Consider the following 17,090-nt stretch of genomic DNA (forward strand, 5'->3'; position numbering starts at 1 on the left):
GATCAGGGAGTCTATATGGGGTGATCACCACAGTCATTGATCATGCCCCTGTAAGGCTTCATTCAGACGTCCGGATGCGTTTTGCGGATCCGATCCATCTATCAGTGGATCCGTAAAAATCATGCGGACGTCTGAATGGAGCTTTACAGGGGGGTAATCAATGACAGGGGGGTAATCAATGACAGGGGGGTGATCAGGGAGTCTATATGGGGTGATCACCACAGTCATTGATCATGCCCCTGTAAGGCTTCATTCAGACGTCCGGATGCGTTTTGCGGATCCGATCCATCTATCAGTGGATCCGTAAAAATCATGCGGACGTCTGAATGGAGCTTTACAGGGGGGTGATCAATGACAGGGGGGAAATCAATGACAGGGGGGTGATCAGGGAGTCTATATGGGGTGATCAGGGGCTAATAAGGGGTTAATAAGTGACGGGGGGGGGGGTGTAGTGTAGTGGTGCTTGGTGCTACTTTACTGAGCTACCTGTGTCCTCTGGTGGTCGATCCAAACAAAGGGGACCACCAGAGGACCAGGTAGCAGGTATATTAGACACTGTTATCAAAACAGCGTCTAATATACCTGTTAGGGGTTAAAAGAAACACATCTCCAGCCTGCCAGCGAACGATCGCCGCTGGCAGGCTGGAGATCAACTCTCTTACCTTCCGTTCCTGTGAGCGCGCGCGCCTGTGTGCGCGCGCGTTCACAGGAAATCTCGCGTCTCGCGAGATGACGCGTATATGCGTCCAGGCGGAATGAATCAACCACCTCCAGGACGCGTCTGTGCGTACAGCGGTCCGGAGGTGGTTACAGTCCCCGTACACTACATGTCTGCCCCATAGGCTGATTTTAATTAGAGTAAGTATAAAGCTGTAGCCTGCTCTCTTTATTGGAAGCCATTTGGCACCCGGAGCGGTATAGAGTGGGCTCAGCATGTATGTTGGTACCTGCATCCCTGGATTTAATGGAGGCCGATATGGCACCAAAAATGGTAAAAAGCAGAGTGGAACCTGCACTCCCTGAATATTATGGTAGCCATTATGGCATATAGCAGGATAACAGGTAGGATTTAGTGTTAGGTTCCCGTCTTATAGAGATCGCCTTGACGTTTGGCAGACGGGCCCAAATAATTTTGTACAAAATGTATTTGCCAAGAATATCAAATTTGCAAAATAAGCGTAGCATTAGCACCAGAATGTTTTCTATAATTATGCCATTATTGTACTTTTTGTGTTTGCAGAGTGCTGCTGCATTGTCTCTTTTTATTCCTGTATATTTCTAGCCTTGGCAGCGTGCACCTGCACATTGGGATGTGCTGACTGACCCCCTTTTTTTTGCAGCTAATTGGAGAATGGCGCTGATGGTTTTAGCGCTAACAAAGATAAATTCACCGAGCCCCCTGGCCCCACTCTCGCTACTTGCTTTCTGAGGGGGCGTAGGAACACTACTTGCGACAAAATCTGTCACAAGTGGTGTGTAAAAAGTGGCTTTTGGTTCTGAAGGTAAAAGTACCTTCTTTTTCTTCACAGAAGTTATTAACTGTGTCTCAATGTCTACTGCTCCTAAAATACTGTGGCATAACCCTGACTACTGCAGCTCTACATGTTCTATAAAGCACCGACCGACCAGCAGCACAAGACTGTCTCACAGACTAAGTCACGCATGCGCATTTGTAGTAACTGTGTGGGCGCGCACGCCAGCGCAGCGTAGGCGGCATGTGCTTGTCCCTGTGTTCCAGAATCCGCGTGACCCTGACGTACAAAACATTCTGTATCCGGAAGTGACGTGTGCGGCGCGCTGTATCTCCGCTAGGAGATTCTTCCTGGCAGTGAAGCGCTTGTTGACGTTATGTCCGGCCTCTAGGGGAGGGGTTGGAGGAGGGAGCCGTCTAACTCCTCCTCATTAGTGAAGGAAGCTGGAGGACCAGGCGCTGCCGGCGGCCACTGCTCCATCACCGAGTGAGCAGAGAATAAGGAGGGCTGACGTGGAAGTTGAGCTGGTCCATTGGCAACCGCTGGCGAGCTCCCATCACTCGGTCTTCACTAGTGGACCACTGACGACCAATCACAGCCGGGCTGTCCTCACTCCGCTCAGGTGGTGGTGGGGGATGCCAGCCAATCACAGCTCGCCTCTCATCCTGACTCACCACTTCATTGCCACTGCTTGTTCGGAGTAGAGGACAGGTAAAGTGAACTACCAATAGGGAGAGGGGGTGCAAGAGTGAAGAGCCGGGGGCGGCAGTTGAGGACAGCCAATCAGCGGCCACCGTATCACACACAGACCAGCTGTGACAGAGATGAGGACCAAGAGGTGACTCAGCCATCTCTAAGGCAACGGCCAGTAAGCTGCTAGACCTGCTTCTCAGCACTCCCTCTCCGCAGCCTGTCCCTGCTCCCTTTTACCTGTGGACACAAGTCTGACAGGTGACAACTCTGCACTCTGGGGTGAAGACTGCTCGAAGTAGCCAATCAAAGGAGAGAGCTGTATGCCAGGATACACTGTGCAGCCAATCAGCAAGTAGCTTTTCCAGTGCCTGTCTATTGAAACAGGAGTGCCATTCCAAGACGTGGGGTGTATATCAGCAGAACAAGAAACCAGCAACAAGTGCAGCGGATAAAGGATCTGCCGGCAGTTTACGCCAACCCACATTGGGATCCTCAAATTCAGGACAGCAGGACACTGACCTCCATGAATGGAAATCGGAACCGCAGGTAAAGCTCCACAGAGCTTCAGCAAGTGGCATTTATTATGTAGACCAATTAATACAAGGCACTTACTAATTTATTGTCCATATTGCTTCCTTTGCTGGCTGGATTCATTTTTCCATCACATTATATACTTCTCGTTTCCATGGTTACAGACCACCCTGCAATCCATCAGCGGTGCACAATATAGGAAATAGCGCTGGACTCTCTGGTGACCAGGAGCTCACATAGGCTGGGGCTTTTTCCTATAGTGTGCAAGCACGACCATCACTGATGGATTGCAGGGTGGTCGTAACCATGGAAACGAGCAGTGTATAATGTGATGGAAAAATGAATCCAGCCAGCAAAGGAGGCAATATGGATAATAACAATACATTAGTAAGTGGCTTGTATTAACTTTCTCTACATGATACATGCTATTTGCTAAAGTGACACAACCCCTTTAAGGGCTGGATGCTCTGCCTGGCATCCAGCTGGACAGGACATTTAAAGGATCATTGTCTTACGATCAGACTGGTGTTGTCTGTGGTCAAGGCTGACTGATCGCAGCTGACAGCGAGCCACTGGTCATGTAGCCTTGCAATACTTGGAAGTACTGATGTTCATCTAAAAGTTATCAAAACTGATCAATCCGAACGTGGCTGCCATTTCCTTGTTTTTTTAGGAAAATTAACCACAGGTTCTGATTGGTTGCTGTGGACACCAAAGTCTGAGACCGGTTTGACAGATTGACCTCCATCGCTTGCCTTGTATTAGTATGTATGTTCCAGTCCTCGATCATTGGCTTGTACTGGGGTCTACATGGCTGGAGTGGTCCCAGCAGTTGTAGATGGAGGTGGGAGCTTGGTGGGCTGCAGTGGACGGTACTTTTGTGTCCTTATGTTAGGGTCATGTAAGGACTGTGCAGCCTCGGTGTGACGTGTAGATTGTGACATGGGGAGTGTTGTGCACAGGAAGTGAGCAGCAAACCGGTTCTTCAAACCATCACCTGAGGTCCTTCAGCTACGATGATGTCTGTTCCATCATGCTGAACACTCTGATCTCTCCCTCCCAGTAGGATCAGTCAGCATTACGAATGCTGACAGTTTCTCCTCCTGACATAGAAGGTCCTATGGTGCAGCTACTGCTAGTCTAGGACTAAGGCTACTTTCACACTTGCGGCAGAGTGATCCGGAAATCTGCATGCAAATGGACAGCATTTGTAGACTGATCCGGATCCGTCTTACAAATGCATTGCAAGAATGAAACAGTCTCTCTGGATGTCATCTGAAGAAACCGATCCGTTTATATATTATTTTATTTCAAATTTTTGCATTGCAGTATTTAATACATTTCAATGTAAATAAATGCCGGATCCGGCATTCCGGCAACCGATTCAGGATTTTGGACGGAAATAATACCGCAATATGCTGCGGTATTTCCTCCATCCAAAACGCCGTTCAGTGACTGAACTGAAGACATCCTGATGAATCCTGAACGGATTGCTCTCCATTCAGAATGCATGGGGATAAAACTGATCAGTTATTTTCTGGTATTGAGCCCCTAGGATGGAACTCAGTGCCGGAAAAGAATAACGCTAGTGTGAAAGTACCCTTTAGGTTGGGCTGGCTCCCATATCATATGTGCAGCCTTCAGCACGGCCCATTCCCTGGTGGGAGTCAGTTACACCACTCTTCACTGGGTAGTCCTAGCCCACATCACCCACATCTGTACGTTGTTTCTGGTGTGCCTCCTGTATAACTTCCTGGTGTGCTCTGCAGACAAGGACATGGTGGCTGCGGCTCTGTGGATATGGAAGTGTTAACTACGTCCAGCGCTGTGAATATACTAAGTCTGACCATCAGGACCTTGGCTTGGGCGAAAAAGGCGTGATTACTAAAACCTTAATATTCTCAAACCCCAGCAGTGATATGGCTTCAGGACTGCCTGAAAGAGGAGCTGTCACCTCTCCTGACATATCTGGTTTAGTAACTACTTGCATTCCATATGTCATAACAATTCCAGAGCATCTATTCTTATAAATCTGTTGTGCCGTTCCTCAATTATTCCTACTAGAAGGTTAGGAATGAAATGTCCAACTTGGTGTTACCATTTGGGAAAGGGGGGTGTCCCTGCACAGTCTGAGACTGTCCAATCACCCAATGGTAAACCCCAGTTTCAGATTCATAACTTCTAGTAGCAACAACTTTATGAAAAGAAGCATCGGGAATACAATTTAACACAGACCTGTCAGGAGAGGTGACAGGTCCTCTCTAAGGGCTCATGCACACAAACGTATTTTCTTTCCGCTTCCGTGTTTTTTTTTTTTTTTGTGCGCAGATAGTGTGTGGAACCATTCATTTCAATGGGTCAGCAAAAACAACGGAAGGTACTCCATGTGTATTCTGTTTCCGTATTTCCAATCGGCAAAAAAGTTTTTTATGTCCTATTATTGTCCATAAATCATGGCCCGAGGCCCCATTCAAGTCAATGGGACCGCAAAAAGTACGAAACACATCTGTATGTCATCCGTATTTTCCGGATCCATACTGTAGAAATGCTATGCCCAGCCCATATTGCTTATGTGTTTGGTGATTAATAAGTTACTGTTTCCGTTCCCGATCCGCAAAAAAACAGATCAAATGCGGAAACCATACGGATATGTTTTGTGCAATAATGGAATGGAAGAGGACTTAAATCAGAGAATAAAAACCTCTCCGATACAGAACAACGGATCTGTGAAAAACGGACTGGAAAATAACAACGGTCGTGTGCATGAGCCCTAAGTCTGAGGGTAGGAAGTGCCTAAGTGCAGCTAAAGCTTCCAATACCGTATATATTACAGATACAGGTCTGTACTTCTAGTAGCCACTTGGCTAATAAAAGCAACAAAGGTATATAGCGGCCATAGTCCGGTGTGATCATGAGGACAGCGCCCCCTGCCTCTCTCCATGGTGACTGGCAGGCTGTGTGTAGGCTTACACTGTATATACAGCAGCCTGGCAGTCACTGACCACAGGGGCTTCTGAAACCAGAGTATTTTCATCACCCCTGTTAGCAAAAGTTATTTTATTTTTTGTAATATGCCGGTCTTACATAGGAAAGCATGTTAAAGGGTTTTTTCCAGATATTCTCAGGATAGGTCATCAGTATCTGATCGGTGGGGGTCTGACACCCAGGACCCCCGCAGATCAGCTGTTTGAGAAGGCACGAGCACTCCTCGCAGCTTATCAAGCACAACACCGCACATTGTATACTGTCTGTGCTTAGTATCGTGCTCTGCCCCATTCACTTTTACGGGGATGACTGCTACACCAAGCACAACCGCTATACAATGTGCGGAGCTTTGCTTGGTAAGCACAGAGAAGTCTGCGGTGCTCACAGGAGTGCCGATGCCTTCTCAAACAGCTGACCTGCGGGGGTCCTTGGCGTCAGACCCCCACCAATCAGATACTGACCTATCCTGAGAATAAAACCTTTTAAGCCAACAGATCTGCTTTAATGATGTGGACCCTCTATCAGTTGCCCTCTGGCAGGACATGAGCGTATAGGATTATGAGGAGGCTAGGAGATATTGTTTGGCTGTCCTTGTGTAGGCATGGTTGGGTTAGGTTAGGGTTCCACAAGGACACAGTTGCTTGGGATTTGGGGTAAAATTGTGCTGTCACCACAACTCTTGCATGCCTTCAGTATTTGTCTACTGTCCTCATGATAGTGAAACATTGAAGTCGCGTGAGCCGTCTCTGCTTTCTGATTGATAATTGCTGGAGATGTCCTGGAGGGATTGTCAGGTTGATTAAAAAAACAATGAACAAAACATAGCTGCATATTAGGGTATTTTCACACTTGTGGCACCGGAACTGCCTGCCGGATCCGTCAAAACGTATGCAAACTGATGGCATTTGTAAGACTGATAAGGATCCATATCCGTATGACAAATGCATTGAAATGCCGGATCCGTCTTTCCAGTGTCATCCAGAAAAACGGATCCATACTTTTATTTTTTTTCACATTTTTTTTTTCAGTCTGCGCATGTGCAGACCAGAAGGACTGATCTGCATTGCGGTATTTTAAATGCCATATCCGGCACTAATACATTCCTATGGAAAAAAATGCCGGATCTGGCATTCCGGCAAGTGTTCCGGAATTTTGGACGGAGATAAAACGGTATTATCTGCGTCCTGAAAAGTCAAAAAGACTGAACTGAAGACATCCTGATGCCTCCTGAACGGATTGCTCTCCATTCAGAATGCATGGGGATAATCCTGATCAGTTCTTTTCTGGTATTGAGCCCCTAGGACGGAACTCTATGCCGGAAAATAAAAACGCTAGTGTGAAAGTAGCCTTAGATGCAGGTCTTAATCTGTGCTCCAGTGACTTCAGATGTTATTGAGGCATGCACCTACTAATATGGCATCTGTGCAGGTCCAAGTGCCAGCATGGAGATCTACACCGCCAGATGAGCTGGTATAGAGCCGCTGCACTCACTCCTTCCCTGCTTTGCCTACTTTTTGGAAAAGCTCTAAGCAAGCAGTACACGTTCTTAGTCTGTGTCCAAAAGGCTGTGTGTTGTCCATGTGATGGTCACATTTTCTGAACCAGTCATGGCTAATGTTAGCTGAACTTGCTGTATTCTAGTGATCTGTGATGCTGTGAGTTCCAGCCTGTCCAGTACAGTAGAACTCACAGATCACTATGATGCAGTGAGGTGTTCTGGGAAATGTGGGTGCAGCCTTAAAGGGGTTGTCTCTCTTCAGTAAATGGCATTCATCATGTAGACAATACAAGGCACTTACTAACATATTGTGATTCTCCATATTGCCTCCTTTGCTGGCTTCATTCATTTTTCCATCACATTATACACTGCTCATTTCCATGGTTACGACCACCCTGCAATCCATCAGCAGTGGTCGTGCTTGCACACTATAGGAAAAAACGCTGGCCTATGCATACTCCAGCGGTCCCAGCCACCAGGGAGGCCGGTGCTTTCTCCTTTGGTGTGCATGTGCAAACATGACCACTGTTCCTGGATTGCAAGGTGGTCGTCGCCATGACAACCAGCAGTGTATAATGTGATGAAGAAATGAATCCAGCCAGCAAAGGAAGCAATATGGAGAATCATAATACATTAGTGAGTGCCTCGTAATAACTTTCTCTACATGATAAATGGTATTTGGTGAAGTGGTTTTCTGGGCTCACTATGGTTTGTCACAGCTATGCTCATGGTGTTGCTAATCCCTTTAATAACAGTGGGATCTCAGCATATAGACAACGTGACTGTAGCATGCCTCCACCTTCTGCGACTACTGCTCCACATGAAGGAGATTCCCATCAGCCTTGTGATCCCACTTCTGATGAGAAGATAGCAGGGAATTCCTATTGATGCTACTTTACACTATCCTCCACACTGACTCCATATTCTCCGGGACGTCTTCAAGCTGTATGTGAGCTATTTTGTATAAAAAAAAGTCTTGCACACAAATTTCACCAGCCATCTTTACACAAAGGGAATATGATTCACCGATGAGCGGCTGAAAAATGAGTCACGGTGCTTACTCATCGGGTGACCAAGATGGGTGACTGGACTGGTAATGGGGGGTTTTGTTAACTGTTGGTGATCTTTCCCACGTGGGCATTGTACATGACACGAGCGTTTAGGTTTTCTTAGTATTGCGTTACGGAAATGGTCATTATTCACTTCTGTCTGATGACAGAAATAACACGCTGCCGTTGTAAATGTTCTGCGTAATGGTGAACACAGCTTCCACGTTTGTGCGTGTAAAATCTATGGCAGGAAGCATGCAACCACGAGCTGGCACATGTCCAGTGGCTAGTAAGAGACTGACCCCCAGTCCTCGCAGTAGGGACCCTGTGGTTCCATAGAGCCTCCCAGTGCAGCGGTGGCTCCCGTGTAGCATTGGTTTCAGTGCATGCGGTTCATTCTGGTTCACGGACTCTCTTCTCTGTACAGAAGGCATTTGAGGCCAGGATCAGGGAAAGTTCAGTGTGCTTTTCAAAGGGATAGGGAAGTGTACTGTGTGTGTGTGGTGGAGGAGGGGCAGACTCCGCTTCCAGGGCCGTCCAACCCTAGGAGTTGTGTGCATGGCACATTTACTGCATTTCACTGCGTGGTAAAGAGAACCGTTCCTTGTTACGTATATATGTTACGGGCTGAAATGTTAGGCAGTGCAGAATATGGGAGCAGCACTCCAAAATGCTGTATTACAAGAGGAGATATATGCGTCGAAAAATGTACATGGAAATCTGCCACGTCTGAGTTTTCCGTTGGGGTACGTCCACGTGTAGCGTAAATGCTGTGCCTTCTCCACAGCGGAAAATCTGCAGCTTTTACAGTACCAGCAAAGTGGCTGAGATGTCCAAAATTACATTCACACCTCAGAAAGAACACACAGTGTAAACTGACTTCCGCCACTCTTTTCAGATGATTCCGGCAGCAATGCTTTGGTCAGTTTTTGAGGTGGCGGATTTTCCTTGAGACCATTCCCTGCAAAGGAAGAGCAGCCAGGGTTATAAAACAAAGAATAAAACTATACTCACTTGGTTCAGGTCCCTCTGTTCCGGACCCCTGCCCGGGTTCCTCGTATACATTATACTTAAAGGGAGCCTGTCGCCGGGATTTTGGGTATAGAGCTGAGGACATGGGTTGCTAGATGGCCGCTAGCACATGCGCAATATCCAGTCCCCACAGCTCTGTGTGCTTTTATTGTGTAAAATACACAAACAGATTTTGCTGGACTGTTTCTTTTGACACCATGTCCCATTTGAAGTCCCCCTGATGCACCCCTAGAGTAGAAACTCCAAAAAAGTGGCCCCATTTTAGAAACTACGGGATAGGGTGGCAGTATTGTTGGTACTAGTTTAGGGTACATATGATTTTTGGTTGCTCTATATACGGACACGGCGATACCTAATATGTATACCACCCCCCCCCCCCTATTTTTTACCATTTTTCTTTTTAACTTTATTTGGGGAAAATTACGTTTTTGTTTATTTTTACTTGAAACTTTTAATTTTTGGGGGGGAAAACTTATTTTTTAAACTTATTTTTTTCCACTTTTTTTTTTGTCCCACTTTGGGACTTGAACTTTTGGGGGTCTAATCCTTTACAATGCATTCCAATACTTCTGTATTGGAATGCATTGGCTGTATGAGTAATACTGTGTGTATTACTCATACAGCTTCTGGCCTGTGAGATCCAGGGGGCTGGATCTCAGAGGCTCTTCACCGGAAGGCAGTGCGATTCCTTCCTTAGGCATCACGCTGCCTTCCATGCCATCGGGTCCCCCCCACAGCCGCATGGGGACCCGATGGCACCGCCGACGCAACCGCAGGTAAAAGCCGCAAACCGCAGGTCTGAATTGACCTGCGGTTTGCGGCGATCGCCGATACGGGGGGGGATGACCTTCCCCCCGGCGTTGTGACAGGATGCCCGCTGAATGATTTCAGCGGGCATCCTGTTCCTATTAACGCCCGCCGCACTGCAATGTACTTTTAAACTTAGGACGTACCGGTACTCGGCAAACATGGCGTACCGTTACGTCCTAAGTCCTTAAGGGGTTAAAAATTCTAGTTGAATTTCTGCATTTTAGAATTGATTCACTGTTCTCTACTGTTTCTATCCAGAGAAATAGGTTCTACTTGTAAATAAAAGAGATACAGATGAGGCTACTTTTTTCAGATACGTTTTCCATTGTGCCACATTGTGTGTCAGAACTGATCTGTTTTTATCTGTTTTTGCTCAGTTTCGCCAGACGGACACCAAAATGCTACAAGCAGCATTTTGGTGTCCGCCTCCACAGCGGAATGGAGACGGAATGGAGGCAAACTGATGCATTCTGAACGGATCCTTTCCCATTCAGAATGCATTAAGGGCAAAACTGATCCGTTTTGGACCGCTTGTGAGATCCCTGAATGGATCTCACAGACAGAAAGCCAAAACGCCAGTGTGAAAGTAGCCTAAGGAGTGGTGAAGCAGTTTTCGATTTCACTACTAGATTGTGGGTGTTTGTAGCCAGTAAATGAGAAGGCGTGAAAGCTTCCTGCCAGTCTTCTGATGACGAGGAGTGGAAAAAAAAAACTATAGAATGAAGAATATAGATTTTAGGCTCAGGGCTGTTCAGAGGAAATTCCAGCCTGCCCAAAATGCATCAGGACCCCCACAGATGAGCTCATTTTTCCTCAATGTGTCCTAACACTGGATCTTTAAATAGGTACATGAAACTCAGGGGCCCCACTTCAGGGAATTCCTTACTCTGGAGGGACAGCACCACGTAGCTTTAACGGAAAGCCTGACTAGCAGACATTTCTTCTTCCTCCCATGTAGGGCTGTGCGGACGATTTCTATGTGTGATGTCATACAGGATTGACTGGTGTTCGTTTTCTTTACAAAATGTTTTTAGTAAATGCCTGTATTCCCCGTACAGATAACAAGCATCTGAGAAGAGGCTTCTGCTCTCTGCTGTTCTTCTGTTATTCCTCCTAGAAATTTAGGAGTAAATTGACAACTTTGTTTCCATTCTACTCATCAAGGTGATAGTCAGCACTGAGTGTATAGTCTCAGAATGTATAATGCACAACCCCAAAAACTGTGCAGCTATTGTTTTGATCCGAGCATTGAGTGCCTTTTAAAGTGGTCAGTTGTCATTTGGTTGAAAGAGGTGCAAACTGCAAAGACGACAGCGGCGCTCACAGTAGTGCCACAGCCTTCTCGCAGCTTTCCCTATGCCATGTGATGTCACCTTCATCGGTCACATGGCCTACGTGCAGCTCAGGCCCATTGAAGTGAATGGGGATGAGCGTTATACCAAGCACAGCCACTCTACATTGTACTCCAGTACTGCTTCGATGCCTTTTCAAACAGCTGATCAGCAGGGGTCGGATCCCCACCATCTGGCCTTGTTATCAACATAAATCAATGTTGATGTCAATAGACTTCTTACATAAACCACCAATGTCCCAAAATATTAATATTAAATATGTGCACGATGTGTGTCCATATCTCAGTATTGAAGTGACTAATAACAAGCGATTTCAAGAAATTTAAACTGGTTGTCCTGTTTCCTATATTAATGACCTATCCTCAGGATAGGTCATCAATATCAGATCAGTTAGGGCCCAACTCCTAGCTTTTGATGCTCCCCCTTGCCCCGTGCTGCATCACGCAGAGCAAGGTCTGTTTGTTTACATTTGGACACCGCTAGGCGGAGGCTCCCGCCTAGCAATGATCCCAGTGACATCACCATAAAAACAGGCTAGGACAGCGCCAAAGACTGCCTACTAGTGCCGGTGATGTCTCAGTCTAGCTTACCCATGGAGAGCCCGGTACGTCGCCAAATCTCAAGAAAATTCCCTTGCTCTTGCTCTGCACGATTCAGAGCAGGGCAAGGGGGAGCTTCGGAGTGTGAAGAGCACAGATGCTCCACTCATTCATACTGAGTGAGTGCAGATCACCAGACAACCCCTTTAATAAAGATTGTTCTGATGCCGCAATTGTTCTATATTTTACATAATGCTCCATTATGGCTTCCTCTTACACTATTCCATAGAATTAACACTTATTTTAGGGACTTAGTGTGGAAGAAGGGGTTAATATTGGAAAACCTACAATATCCTAAAAATGGGGTAGGTTTGGTCCAGGGGTGTTGCTAGAGTCTGAAGAGATCCGGGGCACGAGCCCACGTGAAGCCACGTCCCCACCCCATGAAGCCACGCCCTCATCACCACGGGGGGGGGGGGGGGGGGGGCGCTTCACAGTAGTTATTAACCCCTTTCAGCAGTCCCCCCTTCAGTGAATGGGGGACTGCTGAATGGGGTTAATAACTACAGTGAAGGGCCTAGTCGTCTGGGCAACCCCACAGATCATCCATCACAGTGCCATCCACAGATCCCCCCCCAATAAGTGTCATCCACAGATCCCCCATCCACAGATCCCCACCCCCCACAAGTGCCATCCACAGATCCCCACCCCCCACAAGTGCCATCCACAGATCCCCACCCCCCACAAGTGCCATCCACAGATCCCCACCCCCCACAAGTGCCATCCACAGATCCCCACCCCCCACAAGTGCCATCCACAGATCCCCTCCCTGCCCAGCGCCGCCTCCTAGCTAATTTATTCACTTTACTTGCCTCTGTGTAATCTCGCACAGGCGCACTGGCAGAGGCATCGTCGAACGAGGTGCGCTGGAAGACGGCGCATGCGCACTTCGCTCGACGAGGCCTCTGCCAGTGCGCCTGTGCGAGATTACACAGAGGCAAGTGAAGTGAATAAATTAGCTAGGAGGCGGCGCCGTGGGCTCCTGCCGGCCCTGCATTCGGGGCACTGGTCAAAACATCCGAATGTTTTGACCTAACGACACCCCTGGTTTGGTCTAACCTGGATGAATTATTTAGAGCTCAAGGCCAACACTTTAAAGGGGGTGGTCTCACATCAGACATTGGGGCATATTGTTGGGATATGCCTTAAACTTCTGATAGGTGCAGATGCCACCTCTGGGACCCGCATCTGTCTTTAGAACGGAGTCCCGCAAAGTGAAGGAGGGCAATCCGCACATGCTCGGCTGCCCTCCATTCATTCCTATGGGAGCTCTGCAAACAGCCGAGCACTGGCAAGACTATTTTTCTGTCAGCCCGTAGAAGTGAATGGAGCAGTGGCTGCACTTCCCATTCATTTCAGAGGGACCGCTGAAAATGGCTATTTTCAGCGTCCCCATGGGAATAAATGGACGGCGGCTGCGCAGGTGGGCCCTCCTTCACTTTGCAATCTCCATTCTAAAGATGGGTGCGGGTCCTAGCGATATGCCCCCAGTGTCTGAGCTGAGACAACCCCTTCAGCCACAATGATGTACTGTACCTGTACATCATTACTCACAATTCATGTTGTGAGTAAGGACTAAATACTTTAGGGGGGATTTATCACTAGGGGAATATTTTGAAGTCATTTTGTCTGAGTTTGCGTTTTGTGTATGTTGCACCAAATTTATGAAATGTCACATGATGTTTGGTAAATTTTACATGCTAGAAATACTAGTCCAGTTTCCTACACCACCCCTCTACTGCAGGAGCTTTGGGTACTTTTTTGTGACATTTTAAAATAGTCCCAGTGATGAATCTGGTATGAAACTCATTAACAAAGCTAACCATGCCCACAGTTTTTCAAAACTGGAGTGAGTGGTATAAAGTCGAAAAACTTTTGCAAGAATGACCTCAAAAAGTCGCAAAAGTGCTCATTTTTTTTTGACTTTTTGAAGACAGGATTCTGGAGTGCGGGGTTTAATGAATTCCCCCATGTCTGCTCATCATGTAAATGGTCCTTAAAGAGGTTATCCAATCCTATAAAAAGCCCCCCCAATATGCTGGGCCCCTCAAACTGAATATACTTACCTGGCTCCCCGCTTCCGGTGTCGGAGGAGGGGGGTGGCGTGAGCAGCCAATGACAGGCGGGGACGGGGACGAGTCTCCCTAGCATCACGGGGACCCAGGTAAGTATATTCAGTGTGGGGGGCCCGGCACATTGGGGGGGGGGGGGCTTTTTATAGGTTTGGATAACCCCTTTAAATCTGACAGCATTCAGTATAACACCGCAATCATGATGCATACAAGGCAGGGTATTGGTTGACTGGATGAAATGCCTTACATGCGGGTCAGGGGGTACTGTTTGTAATTGAAGAGACCCAGTGGTGTATGGAGCAACTGACGGAAAATAAGTCCTTACATCGCTGTGTATCTTCAATAAGTTTGTTTCCTGCATTTTTTTCCACTGCAAAATTCAGAATGCTCCGAGTATGTCTTTATATGGCTTTTTCTCTATAAAAAAAAACCCCCATGTGCAGGTATATCCAACTAAAAAAGCACCAGAATGTTTGTTAAAAAAAAAAAAAAAAAAAGTGAAAAAATATTGATGGCTGATACTGAGGATAGAAAACATAGGTATGTATGTATGTTTGATCATACAAACTAAATTCATATTTGTGAAACAGCCCTGTTAATTAGAGATTAGTTTAATTCTGGTCCATTTACTGAAAATCTGCACTGCAGGTCAATTTCTGCATGGAAAATATCTGCACCATGTACATGATTTGTTGAAAATCTCATCTATTTAGTTGGTACTGTATTACACTGCATGAAATGAATGGTTAAAGAAGAATAAGGGCTACTTTCACACTTGCCGCAGAGTGATCCGGCAATCTGCATGCAGACGGACAGCATTTGTAGACGGATCCGGATGCGGATCAGTCTTACAAATGCATTGCAAGAACGGCTCCGTCTCTCCGGATTTCATCCGGAGAAACGGATCCGTTATATACACTGCTCAAAAAAATAAAGGGAACACAAAAATAACACATCCTAGATCTGAATTAATTAAATATTCTTCTGAAATACTTTGTTCTTTACATAGTTGAATGTGCTGACAACAAAATAACACAAAAAAAAAAAATGGAAATCAAATTTTTTAACCCATGGAGGTCTGGATTTGGAGTCACCCTCAAAATGAAAGTGGAAAAACACACTACAGGCTGATCCAACTTTGATGTAATGTCCTTAAAACAAGTCAAAATGAGGCTCAGTAGTGTGTGTGGCCTCCACGTGCCTGTATGACCTCCCTACAACGCCTGTGCATGCTCCTGAAGAGGTGGCAGACGGTCTCCTGAGGGATCTCCTTCCAGACCTGGACTAAAGCATCTGCCAACTCCTGGACAGTCTGTGGTGCATAGAGCGAGACATGATGTCCCAGATGTGCTCAATTGGATTCAGGTCTGGGGAACGGGCGGGCCAGTCCATAGCATCAATGCCTTCGTCTTGCAGGAACTGCTGACACACTCCAGCCTTGTCTTGCATTAGGAGGAACCCAGGGCCAACCGCACCAGCATATGGTCTCACAAGGGGTCTGAGGATCTCATCTCGGTACCTAATGGCAGTCAGGCTACCTCTGGCGAGCACATGGAGGGCTGTGCGGCCCTCCAAAGAAATTCCACCCCACACCATTACTGACCTAATTCCAAACCGGTCATGCTGGAGGATGTTGCAGGCAGCAGAACGTTCTCCACGGCGTCTCCAGACTCTGTCACGTCTGTCACATGTGCTCAGTGTGAACCTGCTTTCATCTGTGAAGAGCACAGGGCGCCAGTGGCGAATTTGCCAATCTTGGTGTTTTCTGGCAAATGCCAAACGTCCTGCACGGTGTTGGGCTGTAAGCACAATCCCCACCTGTGGACGTCGGGCCCTCCATATCACCCTCATGGAGTCTGTTTCTGACCGTTTGAGCAGACACATGCACATTTGTGGCCTGCTGGAGGTCATTTTGCAGGGCTCTGGCAGTGCTCCTCCTGTTCCTCCTTGCACAAAGGCAGAGGTGGCGGTCCTGCTGCTGGGTTGTTGCCCTCCTACGGCCTTCTCCACATCTCCTGATGTACTGGCCTGTCTCCTGGTAGCGCCTCCATGCTCTGGACACTACGCTGACAGACACAGCAAACCTTCTTGCTACAGCTCGCATTGATGTGCCATCCTGGATAAGCTGCACTACCTGAGCCACTTGTGTGGGTTGTAGACTCCATCTCATGCTACCACTAGAGTGAAAGCACCGGCAGCATTCAAAAGTGACCAAAACATCAGCCAGGAAGCAAAGGAACTGAGAAGTGGTCAGGTCACCACCTGCAGAAGCACTCCTTTATTGGGGGTGTCTTGCTAATTGCCTATAATTTCCACCTGTTGTCTATCCCATTTGCACAACAGCATGTGAAATTGATTTTCACTCAGTGTTGCTTCCTAAGTGGACAGTTTGATTTCACAGAAGTGTGATTGACTTGGAGTTACATTGTGTTGTTTAAGTGTTCCCTTTATTTTTTTGAGCAGTGTATATTTTTTTTCATATATTTACCAGTCTGCACAAGGACGGATCCGGCGTTGCGGTATTTTTAATGCCAGATCCGGCACTAATACATTTCAATGTAAATTAATGCCGGATCCGGCATTCCGGCAACTGTTCCTGAATTTTGGATAGAGATAATTCCACAGCATGCTGCGGTATTTCCTCTGTCCAAAACGCCATACAGTGACTGAACTGAAGACATCCTGATGCATCCTGAACGGATTTCTCTCCATTCAGAATGCATCGGGATGAAACTGATCAGTTTTTTTTCTGGTATTGAGCCCCTAGGACGGAACTCTATGCCGGAAAAGAAAAATGCTAGTGTGAAAGTACCCTAAAGCAAAAATTAAGTTAAGTCCTGAATTAATCCCATAGAAATGTTGTGACCTGAAGCCAGCAGCGAGAGGAAACCCACCGACATAACAGAGTTGAAGCTGTTTTGTATGGAGGAATGGGCTAAAATTCCCCCAAGCCGATGTGCAGGACTAATCAACAATTACTGGAAATGTTTAGATGCA

At 46.9% G+C, this 17,090-nt stretch overlaps 1 protein-coding gene across 1 annotated transcript in view; it reads left to right on the forward strand.

Annotated features, from left to right (window-relative positions):
• The first annotated feature begins 1,824 nt into the window (after positions 1-1,824).
• Positions 1,825-17,090, forward strand: part of LOC120995285 (protein argonaute-3) — a 144,880-nt gene continuing 129,614 nt past the window's right edge. Inside the window, exon 1 of the mRNA XM_040424385.1 lies at positions 1,825-2,711. Within this exon, the coding sequence (XP_040280319.1) occupies positions 2,693-2,711 (19 nt within the window). The 5' untranslated portion in view covers positions 1,825-2,692. The remainder of the gene's footprint in view (positions 2,712-17,090) is intronic.

The sequence above is a fragment of the Bufo bufo genome, chromosome 3 (assembly GCF_905171765.1).
Source record: "Bufo bufo chromosome 3, aBufBuf1.1, whole genome shotgun sequence".
NCBI lineage: Eukaryota > Metazoa > Chordata > Amphibia > Anura > Bufonidae > Bufo > Bufo bufo.